Here is a 20,572-nt window from a genome sequence, read left to right on the forward strand (position 1 = left end):
TTCTCATGGTCTGAGAGTCCTTTAGGTGCCTTTTGGCAAACTCCAAGCGGTCTGTCATGTACCTTTTATTGAGTCACATGTGCCTTTTTCAAAGCAATTTCTCAGTTTGGCTGGGTGGACAGCTCTTGGAAGAGTCTTGGTGGTTCCAAACTTATTTAATTTAAGATGGAGGCCATTGTGTTATTTGGGACCTTCAATGCTGCAGAAATGTTTTGGTACCCTTTCTCAGATCTGTGCTTCAACATAATCCTGTCTCGGAGCTCTACGGACAATTCCTTCGACCTCATGGCTTGTTTTTTGCTCTGACATGCACTGTCAACTGTGGGACCTTATACAAATCATGTCCAATCAATTTAATTTACCACAGGTGGACTCCAATCAAGTTATATAAACATCTCAAGGATGATCAATGGAAACAGGATGCACCTGAGCTCAATTTCAAGTTCCATGGCACAGGGTCTGAGTACTTCTGTAAATAAGATATTTCTGTTTTTTATTTTTAATCATATTTATTTTTAAACCTGTTTTCACTTGGTCATTATGGGGTATCGTGTGGAAATGTTTTTTATTGAATCCATTTTAGAATAAGGCTGTAATGTAACAAAATGTGAAAAGGTCAAAGGGACTTATTACTGACGAAATGCATTGCATATATATATATATATATATATATATATATATATATATATATATATATATATATATTCTGCCCATTTATATCTATAAATATATAGATAGACAACAGATAAAACATTGTGTGGGACATTGTTCTTAGGCTTATCATTGTCTCTTTCAACACCAAATGCAGTTCTCCTGGTGGATTTATTTGTATTATGTTGAGGTACTTAACTCACTCCACCCCATAAGCAATGATCTATTGTTTACACCCGATCGAGTTCAGTTTAACTGCTTAGTGACGTGATTCCCTTATACCATAAGAAAGTGGGAGGATTTTTAGAGCTGATGAAAATGGCTGACTATTAAAGCAGTGGATCTTGACATGTGAGAGGATGAGGATAGGAAGAGGTGCTTACTTAGTGGACTTTTGCCAGCAATACAAATCACTAAGGAGACTTATGCACAAAGGGAAATGTCTTGAGATAAAAAAATGTGAGGCCTCTGAACATAGTGTGAATTGTAATGTCTGGTGGCATTGTTTCATGCATTCCCTCAGCAGCTAAAAGCCCTGCCCTCCCTCCTCTCATTTTCTCTCCTTCCTCCAGCTGCCCAGAGTCTACCAACTAGGGGGCAGCTGAGTGGAGAGGGGTTATGATTAGAGAGAGAGAGAGGGACAGAGAAAGAGTCAGAGATCACAGCCCCCCCTCTCCCTGTTCTTAGAAAACTGCATCTCTGTGTGGAATCACTGGAACCATGGGACCAAGCAGCATGGAGGACACTATACTAGAATGTGATGCTCTGAGACTGCATGCCAGGCCAGGCAGGCAGGCCATCTCTTTGGATCTTAAGTTCTCCCTCTCTCTGAGTCTTGTATCACCTCGTTTGTGTTCTTGTCTAATTAGTTAGTGCCTTGTCCGTTACTGATCAACTTGGCTCCCGTGTTAACATCTTGTTCTCTGAGATCCCTTCTTACCCCGGGCTATTTTGTTCCCATCTTTTCTCTGAGAGAATAAGGAATTCCAGTGGCAAGAGCAATCAGTGACAAACATCAAAAGGATCCTCAGCAGAGTTCCGCTGCCTGTCAGAGTGAAATCATTTGTTCCCCCTTTCTTTACACTTTCTCCACGCGTCATTCCTTTTACAGCCCCCTCTCTCTGGCTCTTCTTCAACACGCTCTCCCTCTTTTTCCTTCTGTCTGTCTGTCTTTTTATCTTTCTCCACTGGTGCATTTTATGTGATTCCTGAAAAACCATTCCTCAGAGCCAGCCTGCCACTGTCGATTTTGGGCAACATGCCAGCTCTTTATGCGTTTTGTGTTTTAAGAGGATCCTTTTTCGACTGGGTTTTCAGAGGTAGAATATTTGCCCTCGCCAACGTTGTAAAAAAAAAACAAACTGTAAAAGCCTCATAAGATACATATCTATGGAGCCTGTTTAAGTAAATCTTTTTTGTGAATGTATGAAAGAGAAGGGATCAAAGAGAAAAAGTTGTAACTTATGTTGTTATATTTGTCTTTTTAACCACCACTCACCTTCATCTATGATACAATTACCCTAAGTGAACAATAGGCATCGTTTACCGCTACGCATCAAATGCTGTAGCTAGATTATATTTTTCAAACAGCAAATGCATATTTTTTTTACATCAGCTAACACAAATATTAGCTATAAACAGTAAAAAGTTTGCGTGTATAAATGACCTGGAGAAAATGATGTATGATATGAAACGTATGGGCAGTGTTAAGGGGGTAGAATCATAAAGATCCTATGCAATTCTATGGGTATTCTATGGGTATTTTTGATCAAGATGAATTCTTTGACATGAGGATGGTTTTCATGGTGTCTACAATTCATTAGGGTGTGTGCTGAAGAGTTTGAATAACGATTCTCTGCTTTCATGTGTCCCAGAGGGACGAGACCATGTGATTTCAAAGGAGACACAACACAGCACTTTGGTTAAAACAGAAAAAACTGAGATACTGTATTTGAAATGTACAAAAGCTATATACAACACACACACACACACACACACACACACACACACACACACACACACACACACACACACACACACACACACACACACACACACACACACACACACACACACACACACACACACACACACAGTAAAATGGATGGGCAGCATACCTGTACATACGGTAAGGCTACTTTAATTCCAGCAAGCAAACTAAAATAAAAACTGAGGAGGTTGCGGTGTATCATTGTTCTTGATATGATTTGTAATCAAAGTAATTCATCCCTTATTTGATTCTCCATACAGTCCATGTCTAGCCCAGGGAGTAGGGAGGGGTAATGAATCCACAAATTAGTGTGTAATCATGTCCACCGAGTACACATGGAGTACTAGCATATTCCTTCAGAGATCTGATACATCCTAGACAGGCACAGAGTCTGTGTGCACAGCCTGGTCTAATAGACTAGATGTAACATTGTAAACGTAAATCAGGAATACTCAAATTAGGATATGTTAAGTTTGGATTGGTTACATAAGAGAGACAGTTACTTAAGGCAAAAATTAAAGTAGGGCGGTTGGTCAGGGTGGATGGGTAGGCGTATAACACAAACGCTTAGAAACCCAAAGGTTGAGTGTTCGAATCTCACAACTTTAGCATTTTGGCAACTTTGCAACTATCTACTACTTTTAGCTACTTAGCATGTTAGCTAACCCTTCACCTAATCCTAATCCTTTAATCCAACTGCTAACCTTAACACCTAGTCTAGCAAACATTGGCCACCCAGCTAACATTAGCATTAGCCACCTTACCACCTAGCTAAGCACAACAAATTGGAATTCGTAACATATCATACGTTTTGCAAATTTGTAACATATTGAACAAATTGCTTTTTGTTAAATATTGTAAGAAATGCATTTCGTAACATATCATACGGATTGTAATTCATAACATACCATCCGAAATGGATGATGGGCATCCACAAATTAATACATAACATATCATACTAATAGGAGTGTCCCGTATTTAGATTTACTATGCTACGTCTACCCCTGAGTCCAGATTAGCGTGCATCTCCACAGACCGATTTACACTTAGGCAGTCTCACAAAGAGGAGAGTCCTTAGAGGGTTACTGTACAGCTTCTGGAGGGAACTTGGAAGATATTTTATACAGTATGACAAGTGGCCATCTCCTCCACACTAAGGGCTGGTTTCATATACACAGATTAAGCATAGTCCTGGACTAAAAATCACTTTCAAATGAGAATCTCCACTCAGCATGGTTTTTAGTCCTTCATTAGGCTAAATCTGGGTCCACAAAAACCGTTTCTAGCTTTCAAATCAAATCAAATTTATTTATATAGCCCTTCGTACATCAGCTGATATCTCAAAGTGCTGTACAGAAACCCAGCCTAAAACCCCAAACAGCAAGCAATGCAGGTGGAGAAGCACAGTGGCTAGGAAAAACTCCCTAGAAAGGCCAATACCTAGGAAGAAACCTAGAGAGGAACCAGGCTATATAGCTTTGCATGGGATCCTGTTCCACTGCAAGCTCCTCTATACATGGATCGATGTTAACATTGTAGCATCACAATGTTCTATAGTTGCATCATATTGTACTTAGCTTGCAATAATCAAGTCTCTTTAACATAATTTAAAGCACGTACCATACAGTATATCTATAAACATGATCAAAGGTCGTAATAAGAAAATTATTCTAATATTTCCTTATGCCTTTTTACCTGGCAACATCGTTACATGTATGTTTCATGAATTCACATATTATTCAAACATGATCTATTTAGCAAGGCACTTCGTGAACTGCTATCAGTGCACTGCTTTTTAAAGAGTAACAAACATCAACAAATACGGAGCAATGGACATATATTTGCTGATGTAGTTTTATACCCTTGTCTATTCTTATTCGTAGATACAAAGTATGGCTTTTCAAAACAGTGATAATGCTCCTTATGTCTTTAAAATGTTCCTTATGTCTTTACTATACTTACTTTCTCAACACAAACACTACTTAAAATGTACTTGAGCAAATATGACATATTACTGGATAAGCAAAGTCTCTATACAGGCCAGCGGAGATTGACATGCTTCTGAAGAGTAACTATTTCCATAGGGTATTGTTACATATAATCAGTGCTTTTGTAGTACATTTTCCTTGAAATGGTCTGAATACACAACGGGGCATCCCAATAATCTTTCTTTCCTTCCGAAGTGTGCACTCTTTCCCTCCTCCCCACAAAATTAAAGCATTGGATTAGTGGGTCATGGGCTAGGCTAGAGGGAGATCCAATATATTTTCTTTCAAATACAAGAAGGGAAGTGAACAAGTGCACAGTTCGGGAGAAAGGAGAGATTATTGTGACACAGCCAAGGCCTTAGCTCATCATGTTGAGGAACTTGCTCTCCTCAGCCAGGGTGGTCAACATGGAGCTCATGTCTCCGATGGCCATATTACCAATCCCTGCTGGCACAGAGGCCAGGGTCACAGAGTTACGGGGGGTGGTAAGCCTCGAGGAATTCTGGGACAGGCTGGTGAGGAGTCCGGGGCTGAGGGTCCCTGACATCAGGCTGGAGTGGTCTCCATCATCCAACATGGCGTCAAAGTCGATCTGGGCATGCTCCACGCCAGAGATCGATCCAGAGGAGCCGGATGAGTCAACGGTGCTGGTGACCTGGTTGACCCCTGGAGATGCCATGGTAACAGTGGTGCCTCCCGGAGTCTGGCCCATGACGGGGGACATGGGGGAGTTGAAGCTCACATTGTGGTTGTTATTGGGTTCAAACATCTGGATCTGGCCAGCATAAAACATTGAAGCATTGGAGTTTGAGTCTCTGTTATGTCCGCCAGTATGTGCTGCTGTGCTGCCCGGTCTCTTTGGACTGGCCTCAGAGGTGTTGTGATGTAAGTCAGACTGAGGGAAACGGTTCTGCTGCATCATACCTCTGGACCCTGAGTGTTGTCTACTGCTCATAGACTTGGGCTCCATGGGAGGCCTGGGCTGCATCCCAGCTCTGTTCCCAGTATTGACGTCTTGCTGCTGAGAAGAAATACTGTAGTTCTGCTGGTCAACCTGAATCATGTGGGGGACATAGCTTTCAACCGGAGTCCTTGACCTGTAGATCTGCGTATCAGGATTGTTATGTGTAGCCATCACCCTGCCGTTGGGCAGTGCCATGCCATTAAAGTTGGGTCGAAAGCTGCCATTCCCAGATCCAGAGTTAGGGACAGGGATGATCTCTTGGCCATATCCCTGCTGGGGACTCATCTGCTCAGGATAGTTCATGCTGCATGGCTGCCTTTGTTGCTGTTGGACAGAGTTGATCCACTGGGAGTTGCTTCTCTGGGTGTAGCCTTGTAGCGCCATATTCTGGTTCAAGGGCATCACCTGCTGGTTACTGTTACTACCCATTCTACCCTGGAAATGCCCAAAGTTCTGTCTCTGCTGGACCATGGCCAGGTTGTTGTTTCTGAGGAGGTTCTGCTTGGTGAGTCTGGAGGTGGCTGTAGCATCCACAGTCCCTGAGCTGACCTCGTTCCACTGGACTGGCATGTTGTTCTTGTTGTTCATACTGTGAGAGGCTGGATACTGCTGCTGCTGGGGGCCAGACCCAGGGCTCATCTGGTAGGGGGGTAGGGGAACCTGGCTTGACCCAGACAGGGGCATGTTGGCATCCACCATGGCCATCCTCCTCTGCCCATAGAACTGCTGTTGGGAGGAGGTCATATTCCCCTGGACCTGGAAGCCGCCTTGTGATTGGCTGTTGGTGTAGTTGGCGGGGCCTGCTGATTGGCCGGGGCCAGTGTTCTGAGACCTGAGGTACTGTACGACATCATCAGGCAGCACCATGTCCTCATCTCCTGCATGATCCAGCCCGTCCACAGCCATGGTCTCCATCACCACGTTCTCTGAGATGCTGGGGGGCCGTGGGGCGAAGGGGTGGTGGTGCAGGCTTCCGTCGGATCGCGTGTAGCTCTGCATGGCCAGGCCCCGGCGGTCGGCAGAGGGAGGAGGCATCATACTGTTGGGGTTCATACTGTTCATGCTGTTGTAGCGTTGGACTCGTGGAAGGGATAGTGGGTCTAGGGTAGGTCTGCGGACGGGGTCACTGGCTCGCCGGGGAAGGTTCCCAGGGACCTCGTGGGGCATCATGCTATGGCTACCATAGCCAATGTCGCTGCAGCGTCTGGGAACTGCTGCGGTAGGTGGGTGGAACAGTTGAGAGTGGGATAAGCTCTCTCTTTCCTGGGAGTGGTCCCCGTACAGGGCCATCCTGGTCCTGAGGCTCATACGCTCCATGTTGGGCAGAGGTGTAGGTGGAGCTCCCCCGATTGCAGCAGCGTACTTGGCCTTGAGATGGTAGTGCTGGGCAGGGGTGAGGCTGAGCAAACTAGAGAGGTTTCCACCTCCACCTCCACACTGGCTGGCCTCGCTGGATCTACGGGACAGGTCTGTGGAGATGGGGTCGTAGGAGTCGGCTGAGCTGATGTTGTTGTGGCGGTTGCTGAACTGCGAGGCTTCGGAGGAGCGGCGGCTGGAGTAGCAGGGGGAGATGCCAGAGGAGCGCCGGCTGATGTAGGCTGAGCTGGCAGTGCTGGTGTTGCTGTCCCGGCGGCCCTGTTCGTTTAGCTGGTTCAGCATGGTCACCTCGCATGATGACAGGTCACCAAGACGCTGACCAGGGTAGGGCCCGGGTGGAGCGATCATATTAGAGTTTTCCAGAAGGGAACCTGAGGAACCAACAAAAGGAACCACATTATAACATATACAGTGCCTTGCAAAAGTTTTTCCTATTTTGTTGCATTACAACCTATCATTTTTTTCTTCTTTTCGATTTCATGTAATGGACATACACACAATAGTCCATTTTGGTGAAGTGAAATTTAAAAAATAACTTGTTTCAAAAAATTCTAAAAAATAAAAAACGGAAAAGTGGTGCGTGCATATGTATTCACCCTCTTTGTTGTGAAGCCCTTCAATAAGAGCTGGTGCAACCAATTACCTTCAGAAGTCACATACTTAGTTAAATAAAGTCCACCTGTGTGCAATCTAAGTGTCACATGATCTGTCACATGATCTCAGTATATATATATATACACCTGTTCTGAAAGGCCCCAGAGTCTGCAACACCACTAAGCAAAGGGCACCATCAAGCAAGCGGCACCATGAAGACCAAGGAGCTCTCCAAACAGGTCAGGGACAAAGTTGTAGAGAATTACAGATCAGGGTTGGGTTATACAAAAATATCCAAAACTTTGAACATCCCACGGAGCACCATTAAATACAATATTGAAAAATGGAAAGAATATGGCACCACAACAAACCTGCCAAGATTGGGCCACTCACCAAACCTCGCAGACCAGGCAAGGAGGGCATTAATCAGAGAGGCAACAAAGAGACCAAAGATAACCCTGAAGGAGCTGAAAAGCTTCACAGGGGAGATTGGAGTATCTGTCCATAGGACCACTTTAAGCCGTACACTCCACAGAGCTGGGCTTTACGGAAGAGTGGCCACATGATTCAGTCTTCAAGAGATTGAGACTGGGACGGAGGTTCACCTTCCAGCAGGACAATGACCCCAAGCATACTGCTAAAGCAACACTTGAGTGGTTAAGGGGAAACATTTAAATGTCTTGGAATGGCCTAGTCAAAGCCCAGACCTCAATCCAATTGAGAATCTGTTGTATGACTTAAAGATTGCTGTAAACCAACTTGAAGGAGCTGGAGCAGATTTGCCTTAAAGAATGGGCAAAATCTCAGTGGCTAGATGTGCCAAGCTTATAGAGAAAAACCCCTTTCTAGGTTTCTAAGGCTTCTTCACATATTCTTCTCAACTCAATCTTTCCTATTATGGATGTGCAATATTTTTTCCACAATTATTTTTTTATTCCTTATTATCGTTTACTAATCCTTCAGAATTATTGCAGGATATCAAAAACTATATTGTTCCAATATAGAACTTCACACTTACCAACAGCAGGAATGGGAGGCAGCTTGGTGTTTCGGACCTGAGGTGCCTGAGGACCAGAGTTGGCCCAGGGACAAGAGTCCCTCACATTCTTGAGCCTCTCCTTCTTGATGTTCTCCAGCTTGATGGTGACTCCTCCCCCTTTATGAAGCCCAAGACCCACCCCCACCGAGTTGCGGGGGGAGAGGGTGGAGGAGTCCACCATGGGAGGGTCATCCAGTGCACTCAGGTCCCCAAAGCTGCCCCCACTGTGCAGGGCCATCTCTACTCCACTGTCATTGTTGTGGGCACTGCCAAGTGGCGACAGCTCACTGCTACATGACGAGTGACCGCCCGGGCTGGATTGATACGTCTGGAGAGGGGGACAGGATAGGTGGTTCAGGTTAGACACCGAATCAAGCCTATTAAGGGCTTTTCACATTACTCTAGTCGATTTGGTTTGGATTGGCATGGTAGTATGAAACAGTTATCACTGTCAGACAGGGCATTGTTATTATAAAAAAGATGCTTAAAGATTAAATAAAGTTTCAAAATTCAGATGACTAAATTAGGTAAACTTCGCAAAACCATAAATTAAATGAATTATGTAGCCTAGCTATAGTTTCATAATCTTATTTATCATAGAATTGTTCGATTTTTTCTAAAGGAAACATGTCTAGTGGAGGGACGGGGGATACTGTGATTCTCATCATAGTCAAGTGTTGACAGTGGTTATTTCTGACACAGACTGAACTAGAAAGAGTCTTGATCACAGCTTGATTGCTGGAACTATTTGTTCGGCACACATGCTGAACAGTCCCGTTGTTTGAATATTAATTTGATAATTACTTTTATCATGGCCTGATAGACATTACTGTCAGATCTCTAGGCCACAGAAGAATAGAACTGAATAAAGTGTGTGTGTGTGTGTGTTCAAATGGGGCCTTATAGTATACAAACACTGGATTGCTGATGCTATGTATTGGCCCATGAGAGGGTTTGAAGCCACCTGTTTAGGCACTCCCCAGGAGAGCAGTCCTCCATAGGATGAATGGAATTCCACAGTATTCAATTAAATGTTTTAAGGACAAAATTACATGTATTTAAGTATTGTTCTGTTGCAGTGGGGGCAGTAACATTAGTACTTTCAAAAAAATTATACTTTAAGGATAATATTATATATATACGTATTTTAAATGTTTTATTTGTATGTTTAGCTCACATAACATAATTTAAAAGTAAGCATTAAGGTGTGTGCAATAGAATAAACATGGATTTTTTAAATTGACATTTATAAACGCATTTCTATAGCTTCTAAAATATTTATTACAACGTTGAGGGAGTGCCAAGATGGAGGCACGGTGGCTTCAAAACTGTTCGGACCCCTTGACATTTTCCCCTTGACAGTTACAGTCTTATTCTAAAATTGATTAAATCGTTTTTCCCCTCAACAATCTAAACACAATACCCCATAATGACAAAGCAGAAACAGTTTTTTAGAAATGTTTGCTAATTTATAATTGGAAGAAAAAAAAATATCACATTTACATAAGTATTCAGACCCTTTACTCAATACTTTGTTGAAGGATCTTTGGCAGCGATGACAGCCTCGAGTCTTCTTGGGTATGACGCTACACGCTTGGAAAACCTGTATTTGTGGAGTTTCCCCCATTGTCCTCTGCAGATACTCTCAAGTTGTGTCAGGTTGGGATGCGGAGCGTTGCTGCACAGCTATTTTCAGGTATCGCCAGAGATTTTCAATAGGGTTCAAGTCTGGGCTCTGGCTGGGCCACCCAAGGACATTCAGAGACTTGTCCCTCTTGCGTTGTCTTGGCTGTGTGCTTAGGGTTGTTGTCCTGTTGGAAGGTGAACCTTCACCCCCAGTCTGAGGTCCTGAGCGCTCTGGAGCAGGTTTTCATTAAGGATCTCTCAGTACTTTTCTCCTTTCATCTTTGCCTCAATTCTGACTAGTCTCCCAGTCCCTGCTGCTGAAAAACATCCCCACAGCATGATACTGCCACCACCATGCTTCACCGTAGGGATGGTGCCAGGTTTCTACCAGACATGACGCTTGGCATTCAGGACAAAGAGTTCAATCTTGGTTTCATCCGACCAGATAATATTGTTTCTCATAGTCTGAGAGTCTTTAGGTGCCTTTTGGCAAACTCCAAGTGGGCTGTCGTGTGCCTTTTACTGAGGAGTGTCTTCCATCTGACCACTTTACCATTAAGCCCTGACTGGTGGTGTGCTGCACAGATGGTTGTCCTTCTGGAAGGTTCTCCCATCTTAACAGAGGAACTCTGGAGCTCTGTCAGAGTGACCATCGGGTTCTTGGTCACCTCCCTGACCAAAGCCCTTCTCCCCCAATTGCTCAATTTGGCCGGGCGGCCAGCTCTAGGAAGAGTCTTGGTGGTTCCAAACGTCTTCCATTTAAGAATTATGGAGGCCACGGTGTTCTTCAGGACCTGCAATGCTGCAGACATTTTTTGGTACCCTTCCCCAGATCTGGGCCTTGACACAATCCTGTCTTGGAGCTCTACGGACAATTCCTTCGGCTTGGTTTTCGCTCTGACAAGAAGACAGCAGCGATTACTGCCTCGAGTCTTCTTGGGTATGAGGCAAACCTGTATTTGCGGAGTATCTCCCGTTGTTCTCTGCAGATCCACTCAAGCTCTCTCATGTTGCTCTGACATGCACTGTCCACTGTGGGAACTTATAGAGACAGGTGTGTGCCTTTCCAAATAATCTCCAATCAATTTAATTTACCACAGGGGACTCCAATCAAGTTGTAGAAACATCTCAACGATGATCAATGGAAACAGGATGCACCTGAACTCAATTTCGAGTCTCATAGCAAAGTATCTGAATAGTACCTAAGGTATATCAGGTTTTTATTTTTTTTAAATGTGCAAACATTTCTAAATACCTGTTTTCACTTTTTTATTATGCGGCATTGTGTGTAGATTGCTGAGAATTTAATATATATATATATATATATTTAACCCATTTTAGAATAAGGCTGTAATGTAACAAATTGTGGAAAAAGTCAAGGGGTCTGTATACTTCATTGGGTAGATTTCACAGTACATCACAACATCTAACTGTAGCTAGTATACACTTTAAAACCAGACGCTCTTGGAAAGTCCTCTGTTTTTAATACATGGAGGAACAGAGTAGTGAATTTCAAATATATTGACTGTTGACTCAGGTTTGACATGCAGTGTTAAAAAGCATTGAAAGGAATAGAAACAGTGTTGGTGCTCACCTCAGTGAAGCCTGTCCAATAGGGAAAGTGTTAAGGAAAGAGAAGCACATTCAAGCAGTGACCAGAGAGGTGAGTTAGGTTTAAGAAGAGGATAGACCATCTGCAGTTGTATCACAGATCAGTTCATGTGAAAGGTGATATGATAAATGGTGAAAGGCTTGCATTTGCATCACAAGACTCAAATAACATATAACATGTATGAATGATAATGTTAAGATTAGCATTTGTAGTATTAAGTTGTTAGTAGTAGATAGGATTTTGACAATAGGACACAATAAAATGTCACATCCAGTCTTACTATTGAGTTCTCAGTCTTGATTGACTTGACCTGCAGGCAGTCCTCTGCTCCTCTAATGGTGCTGTTGGCCTCCATTTTTCCATCCATCCCTCTACGACTTTGTTTGGCGTTTGCCTCGTTCTCTCCATTCCCCTTAGGAGGACCCCTGGGGGGCACATCGCCACGTTGTTTCTTCGTGACGTGGGCCTCAGGTCCGTGGACCGTCTTCACATGCTTCCTGAGAGAGCTGGGGTCTGTGTAGCGCTTAGTGCACCCAGGGATCTTACAGATGTAGGGTTTCTGGGAAGAATCATTTTACACAATATTTTATTATCGGATGTTAAAGTTGATTACTGTTTTCATCCATTGTCTTCTGAAAATACATTATGTAAAACACAAATAAAACAGAATGTTGACTGCATATTGGACATAAAAATCCTTGAAAAGTGTAAACACAATGAACTTAAATGTGCAGATGTAGCTCACGGTATGTCTCTCATTTGATTGTCTATGGTTGGGTGTCTATAGAAGCCTTACCTCATTGGAGTGAGTTCTGTTCTGGTGCTTGGCTCTGTCTGAGGCGTTGGAGAAGGCTTTGTTGCAGCCCTCGTGTTCACAGACGTAAGGCTTCTCCCCTGTGTGAGACCTCAGATGGGTCTTCAGGTTCTCCAGGCGAGAGTAGGCCTTACAGCATCCTTCAAACTAGAGAGCCAGAGAGAGGAGGGATGAATGGAAAAATTGATTGATGGAAAGGGGGAGAGAGAGAGAAGAGAGAGACAGACAAAGGTCAGCGTTAGCAATAGCCTCAGAGACTCTGGCATCACACAAAAGTATTTGCTCTTTGAGAAATTGACTATTAAAAGAGACTGACATATACCACAAAAATGATTTGCTCTTTGAGAAAAATGACTATTAGAACTATTTAAGCAAAGCGCCAGACATCATGGAACACTTTGTTGAAACAAAGCAGCTGAGCAGTTCTGTGTTTAGCTTTGGTATGCTATGCATTGTTATGTGGTAGGATTTGGTATTCCTTCAGAGTGTGCTATGCTGTGCACTGTGGGTAATTGACAGAGTGTGAGAGATGGGATCAAACTAGATTAGCTCAAATGTGGACATAAAAGACCTGAGATCCTCCCTTTCAAAAACACAAGACTTGGTAGAGAGGGAGATAGCTAGGGTGAATGAGATGCATGTGGGATTTAGCAACTAAACTATACAGTAGAGTAGATCTTAATAAGGACCCATGGACCCCTAGTCCTCTTTACACTTGAATAACTAACATCCTCCTCTCATGTCAATCAGCCTTGTGAAGTCTTCTCTTCTCAGAAGTTATCTTTTAATGGACTCACAAGCCCTCATTATTGAGCTTTGAAGCTGAGGAAACTACACACAAAAATGTTATCATGAGTGAATCAGTGCAACAGATGAATCCCTTAGTAATGGCCCAGAAGACTATTCTATGTGGAGTGGATGGATTTCTACTGGTGAGAAGCTAAAGTACCATTTTAAGGCTATGGTCTATAGTTATTATAGTGCACAAAGCAGAATCATAACCAGAGGTAGGACTTATAAATGTGTGTGATACAAGCAGAGATAGTTAAGTGAGTGGCTTATCCGTGACCTATTATAGAAGGCTCTGGGCTTATTGGGAGAATGTGTACATGCCCGGGTGCATGTTGGGAATTGGAGTTATTACTGTGCATTTGTGTGGCTTCTCTCCAGTGTGTCTCCTCATATGGACCACCAGCATGTACTGAGCCTTGAAGGGCTTCTGTTCCCGCGAGCACTCATCCCAGCGACACACAAATTCCTTCTTCTCCCCATGGATGTGGTCATTGTTGATATGCTGCAGAGAGAACAGGGGAACATGGGGTTACATTGGAATAAAACACATGGAAGTAAAACAAAGCAGGCATATCCATGTATCTCAACCTGTCTGGGAGATAGACACGAACCTCATCTGTTTCAGGATCTGATATTCTCAATCAACAAGTTGTCAGATGTGTTTGTCTTTAAAAATGGGACACACAATTCAATTCTCATTCAAAATCCAATTTTATCTAACCCCTAACCCTGAACCTAACCCATACTTTTACCCTAACCCAAAAACCTAACCTTTAACCCTAAAACTAACCCTAGCTCCTAACCCTAACTCTAACGTAATTCTAACCGTAACACTAATACTAACCTTAACCCTAAACCCCCTAGAAATAGCATTTGACCTTGTGGGGACTAACAAAATCCCCAGTTCGTCAAATTATTGATTGTTTACTATTCATAAATAGATAAACACACACACAATCCTTACATGTCTTCCTGACAACTGAGATTTACACACATCTCCTTCACTCTCTCGCTTTGATCAGGAAACCAATAGTGTGTAACATACCGTGTGTACACTACTCTGAGATGTCCATGCTTGAATGGTTGATTTTATTTTCTACCTCGAGATAAATGATGTCTGTCTCTCTCTCTCTCTCTCCCTGGTTCTGTCTGTCTGTCTGTCTCACTCCCTTGTTCTGTCTGCCTGTCTGTCTCTCTCCCTTGTTCTGTCTGTCTGTCTGTCTGTCTGTCTGTCTGTCTGTCTGTCTGTCTGTCTGTCTGTCTGTCTGTCTGTCTGTCTGTCTGTCTGTCTGTCTCTCTCCCTTGTTCTGTCTGTCTGTCTGTCTCTCTCCCTTGTTCTGTCTGTCTGTCTGTCTCTCTCCCTTGTTCTGTCTGTCTGTCTGTCTGTCTCTCTCCCTTGTTCTGTCTGTCTGTCTGTCTGTCTCTCTCCCTTGTTCTGTCTGTCTGTCTGTCTGTCTCTCTCCCTTGTTCTGTCTGTCTGTCTGTCTGTCTCTCTCCCTTGTTCTGTCTGTCTGTCTGTCTGTCTCTCTCCCTTGTTCTGTCTGTCTGTCTGTCTCTCTCCCTTGTTCTGTCTGTCTGTCTGTCTCTCTCCCTTGTTCTGTCTGTCTGTCTGTCTCTCTCCCTTGTTCTGTCTGTCTGTCTGTCTCTCTCCCTTGTTCTGTCTGTCTGTCTGTCTCTCTCCCTTGTTCTGTCTGTCTGTCTGTCTCTCTCCCTTGTTCTGTCTGTCTGTCTGTCTCTCTCCCTTGTTCTGTCTGTCTGTCTGTCTCTCTCCCTTGTTCTGTCTGTCTGTCTCTCTCCCTTGTTCTGTCTGTCTGTCTGTCTGTCTCTCTCCCTTGTTCTGTCTGTCTGTCTGTCTGTCTCTCTCCCTTGTTCTGTCTGTCTGTCTGTCTCTCTCCCTTGTTCTGTCTGTCTGTCTGTCTCTCTCCCTTGTTCTGTCTGTCTGTCTGTCTCTCTCCCTTGTTCTGTCTGTCTGTCTGTCTCTCTCCCTTGTTCTGTCTGTCTGTCTGTCTCTCTCCCTTGTTCTGTCTGTCTGTCTGTCTCTCTCCCTTGTTCTGTCTGTCTGTCTGTCTCTCTCCCTTGTTCTGTCTGTCTGTCTGTCTCTCTCCCTTGTTCTGTCTGTCTGTCTCTCTCCCTTGTTCTGTCTGTCTGTCTCTCTCCCTTGTTCTGTCTGTCTGTCTGTCTCTCCCTTGCTCTGTCTGTCTGTCTGTCTGTCTGTCTGTCTGTCTGTCTGTCTGTCTGTCTGTCTGTCTGTCTGTCTGTCTGTCTGTCTGTCTGTCTGTCTGTCTGTCTGTCTGTCTCCCTTGTTCTGTCTGTCTGTCTCTCTCCCTTGTTCTGTCTGTCTGTCTGTACTGTACTGTACTGTACTGTACTGTACTGTACAAACTGAACTAGAGTTGGTATTTTAAAATGTTAGTCATCACAGACATGGTTGAAAGATGGTCAAAGGACCTTGTAAACATGCATCCATTTTTGCCTGAGCGTTTCAAAAACATGACAGTGATTGGACAGAAATGTCTAGAGTTACACTCCATTAAATTACAGAAAACAAACGTAGAATCAAACAGAGTTTTTGTTTCAGTGGAACTGCCTGTCTTTCATTTAAGTGTGTGTGGTCAGGAGGGCAGGAAGACTCATTCTGCTGTATTGTCTAGGCATGCAAGGCCACTTGGTAAGATTACCCTGCTTAGTGCCTATCCCTCCATTTTCACTGAGCCACACGCACACACACACAAACAACCACATGGAAAATATTCACACAACCAGACAAACCACTTTGTCTCCTGGGGACCTTCACCCTCACTACACCCTACTAATGTGGCCACTTTGTCACAAGCCGGGCCCTGGTCAAAAATAGTGCACTATATAGGGAATAGGGTACCATTTGGGATGTAGCCATCCACCCACTGACTGGGTTAGTGGTTGACAGTCCTGATCCGGCCCAGTTCTTTTTCAGAGGAAAAGTGGATGAACAAGTGAAGTGTGTGGCCTGCAGCAGGCTTCCATTTTCAGCCATGTACTCTTCATACCATACTGAAACCATAATTTGGGGCTATTGGGGAAGGATTACTTTGGGTAAATAGAACTTAGAAGTTCTACGCCATAATTTTGTGTATTCTTTGTCAAGGTGAGTGATTTCACTTGTATGACTGGTGAGAACATTGTGTAAAACCTTGGAACTACAGTACAGGGGGTGTGTACTGTAGATGGAGGGATAAAGTACTATCAAATACTTGGCAGCAGACTCTCAGTTATTACATCTACAGATGTCTACATCTACGTTGGTATGTAATTAGAAGTCACTGTAACAAGAGACTCATTTACTGTTAATTTTTTATATTTTCCTTCCTTGCTGCCTTTCCCTTATTCCATTATTCCAGTGAGTTGTGGTATGTGTTCTACTTCACCATGTCCATCCACACCCCACACCACCAGGCCCTAGCTTTGTTCCCTAATCCCTTCGATCCCTGACAGAGATGCAGTGTAGGGGGAATGGATCCTGGAACTTACTGGGATGGTCTGGACTGGGGCAGGGTGGCAGGACGAGGGGGAAAAGTGATAGGGTGGGGGAGGAGAGGGGAGCAAAGGGGGGAAAGAGGGGTTAAATGGGGTTCTAAGGTGGCTCTACTCCTGGACTTTCTTTGTCAAGACAGACTGGAGGCTGGAAAGGGGACGAGAAAGGGGCTAAGGTGAATCCACTCCTGACCCGTAACACTGGGAGTTAGAGACTTCAGAACATTCCAGACTCAGCTCAGAGACTCCCAGTCTGGGTACTGAACTGACAATCCCAGTTAATCATAGCCTATTGGAGTAGAGTACAGAGCGCTGCATCAGGGGTTCCTTAGAGAGGAAAGGACAGAGTTCCAGAGCTCTGAGTATGACGATGGATTTACTGCCATGCCTCTAGGGTTCAGAGGTCAGAGGTGGCTGAGAGCCAGGGGTTGGGGGTCACATCTGCAGGGGCGTTAGAGTACCTCCGTCTCCTCAGTCGGAATCAACAGGCCTCATTAACCCTGCGCGTGTCCGCCACAGGAAAGGATCAGTTACTACTGCCTTGACTGGTTAAATCTTAAACCTGACTGGAATGACGCTTTAATGAGGAGCAGAGCCATTTTGAACATTAAAAAAAGGGGGAAATGGGAGGGTGTCTTTCAGACTTATTCCTGTATCTGTGTGCCTCTCTCTTACCGTATGTTTTTGTCCACTGAAAGTCACAAGCACATCCCCTGACTGTAGAGGCACCAGCAAGCCCCTACTCACAGATGTCCTAACTCTGTGTGGTTACTAAAAATCACTTAATAATTACTCACATGAACGAGCTGGTCCTGGGTGTCGTACTCCTTGCTGCAGCCGACCCAGTGACAGTTGGTCTCGTAGACAGCCTCTGGCTCCTGCTTACACTCATCTTTGTCCAGCTCCTCACTCAGGTCCAGGACATGCTCCTGTGGATGAGAGGACTCAGTCAGAGAGGGGTTCATGACTGTCTTATGTGCATGCAAGCACACAGTTTGTGTGTGTGTTGACAATAGCTTGTACTGTATATAACCAACTATACTGTCACGACTTCCGCCTGAAGTCGGTCCCTCTCCTTGTTCGGGCGGTGTTCGGCGGTCGACGTCACCGGCCTTCTAGTCATCACTGATCCATTTTTCATTTTCCAGTTTTGTCTTGTCTTCCTTCACACCTGGTTCCAATCCCATCAATTACATGTTGTGTATTTAACCCTCTGTTTCCCCTCATGTCCTTGTCGGAGATTGCTTGATTATATGTAATTGTGCATGTATCATGTTGGTGTGCGACGGGTTTTGTATCCACTTTTGTTATTTAGTACATTTTGGGTTTTGGAGTTTTATCAGCATTTATTAAACAACTTTGTTTTGACCAAGTCTTTTCTCCTGCACCTGACTTCCCTGCCACCAACACGCACCCATTACATATACTGTACTATTCTGCATTTGCTTATCTGCATCTTAATGAGCTAAGATTGCTTTTGCACAACTCACTGTAAAGGGAAGCAAAAAATAGGTTGTGGGATAACATACCTGAAAGCATGGTGATATGGGCCGGGGTCCTTCTGCTTCTGTCTTGACCTTGTGCCTCTTGGTGATCATGGGGTTGACTGTGCTGCTCACCGCCGGGTCACCACCAGCATTCTGCAGGAGAGAGAAGGAGGTACACGTTAGAGACAGAGACTATACCAGCCTTCTGAAGGACATACTGTAGAGAGAGAAGGAGGTACACGTTAGAGACAGAGACTATACCAGCCTTCTGAAGGACATACTGTAGAGAGAGAAGGAGGTACACGTTAGAGACAGAGACTATACCAGCCTTCCGAAGGACATACTGTAGAGAGAGAAGGAGGTACACGTTAGAGACAGAGACTATACCAGCCTTCTGAAGGACATACTGTAGAGAGAGAAGGAGGTACACGTTAGAGACAGAGACTATACCAGCCTTCTGAAGGACATACTGTAGAGAGAGAAGGAGGTACACGTTAGAGACAGAGACTATACCAGCCTTCTGAAGGACATACTGTAGAGAGAGAAGTAGAGGTTAGATAGAGTGGTCCTTAATGGCTCAGTTGGTAAGAGTGTCAAGTTCAATTCACACAGGGATTATACACTAAATGTATGCACTCACTGGATAAAAGTGTCTGCTAAGTGGCTAAACAGAAGAAGGAGTCAGAGATGCAGTGCTCTGGAGTGTGTAGAGACAGAGGCAGAGTTAAGATAACTCAGAGCAAAGTCAGAGCGACATCACAGTATTGTTCTTGGCGCTGGCTGACTGGCTCTGTTCTATGGTAACGTGATGATGTGAGGGTTGGTTGGTTTCAGAGTCAACCAGAGCCAGCCAAGTACCAGGCACAGGGCCCATAACTCGTATAGCGACCCGACACAGAGACTAAACAGTTTAGACTGCTTTATGAGAGTCAGCCAGGGGAAATATGAAAAGAGAGAAATTATTATCCACACTGCAACGCTCAGAGCTTTGATCCTCCAACCAACTCTCAACATAACAGACAGACAGGCCTTTTTACGCCTCAGTCACAGGCTCTGTGGAGGAGACGCTCAGTGTGAGTGTGTGTGTGTTTAAACATCATAAAAAAGGATATGAAGTGAGGGTTGGGGGTCAGTGAGGAGGGGTCTCTCTAGTATCCAAATCCCACCCAGCCACTACAGTACAGTACGGCGCTGACTGTGCTTCAGGGGCCCCATGCTCTCACTAACACTAACTTCAATGGCTGGAAACCAGGGGAAATGTGGTTCTGATTAATGTCAGTGAGGGGGGGGGGGGGGGGGGTTAGCTCTGTGTGTGTGTCTGTATCTGTGTGTACATTGGTATACTAAAATTGACATAGTGATGGAATTTATGGGTGTGTGTGTGAGGGGGTGACGGTAGATGAGGGGGAAGTTTACATTCATAGAGACCATGTATACAATAGGTTGATAAAGGAGACAGAGGAAACACTTCTATGAACTGAGACAGTTAAAAACTGCTGCTAATGGGAGGGAGTCATCCTCCAGCTCATAGCTGAGCGAACCCTAGACAAAAACACTTGACAGTTTATGACACTCTTGGGCTGGATTAATTTAGCATGCCATCATTTTATCCATAATTTACGTAGTATACTTTGGACAATATACAGTCTACATTCCATTCACGTTAGAGATCTTTGGTTTCTGTGTTATAGCTGAATGGAATTCATCCGTATCCCTCTCTGGGTATTCACAACTCCATTCATAGAATTGCATATAAAACACGAATTATAGGATCTCTAGGACTACATCGTCATGCACGTCACAATTAAACCAGTGTTTGTGAGATATCAGACATATAAGTGCAGATATCTGAAGTAAGACAATGCTACTCACCTGGTTGGACTCAGAGCTGGAGGTGTTGTGGGTGGTGTTGAGGGTGGAGGCTGCCAGGGCGTGGGCATGCTGGCGGGCAGCGAAGGAGGGCGAGGGCTGGATAAGGGGAGGAGTATGGCCGAACGCACTCAGGCCTCTCTGCTGGTTGAGCAGCTGCTGGTAGGCCATGGGGTTGATGGGGTGGGGGAAGGTGAATGACGGACTGAGAGAGGAAAGGACAGGACACTCCATTTTAAGTACAACAGCAAATAAAATA

The 20,572-nt window shown here is 44.4% G+C and overlaps 1 protein-coding gene across 1 annotated transcript in view; it reads right to left on the reverse strand.

Annotated features, from left to right (window-relative positions):
* Nucleotides 1-2,301: 2,301 nt before the first annotated feature.
* gli2a (GLI family zinc finger 2a) overlaps nt 2,302-20,572 on the reverse strand; it is a 102,908-nt gene continuing 84,637 nt past the window's right edge. The window contains exons 7-14 of the mRNA XM_031797387.1: nt 20,317-20,518; nt 18,487-18,597; nt 17,755-17,886; nt 13,800-13,949; nt 12,638-12,802; nt 12,122-12,400; nt 8,583-8,931; nt 2,302-7,341 (exon numbers count right to left, since the gene is read on the reverse strand). Of these exons, the coding sequence (XP_031653247.1) occupies nt 4,988-7,341; nt 8,583-8,931; nt 12,122-12,400; nt 12,638-12,802; nt 13,800-13,949; nt 17,755-17,886; nt 18,487-18,597; nt 20,317-20,518 (3,742 nt within the window). The 3' untranslated portion in view covers nt 2,302-4,987. The remainder of the gene's footprint in view (nt 7,342-8,582; nt 8,932-12,121; nt 12,401-12,637; nt 12,803-13,799; nt 13,950-17,754; nt 17,887-18,486; nt 18,598-20,316; nt 20,519-20,572) is intronic.

Source organism: Oncorhynchus kisutch, linkage group LG2 (genome assembly GCF_002021735.2).
Source record: "Oncorhynchus kisutch isolate 150728-3 linkage group LG2, Okis_V2, whole genome shotgun sequence".
NCBI classification, from domain to species: Eukaryota; Metazoa; Chordata; class Actinopteri; order Salmoniformes; family Salmonidae; genus Oncorhynchus; species Oncorhynchus kisutch.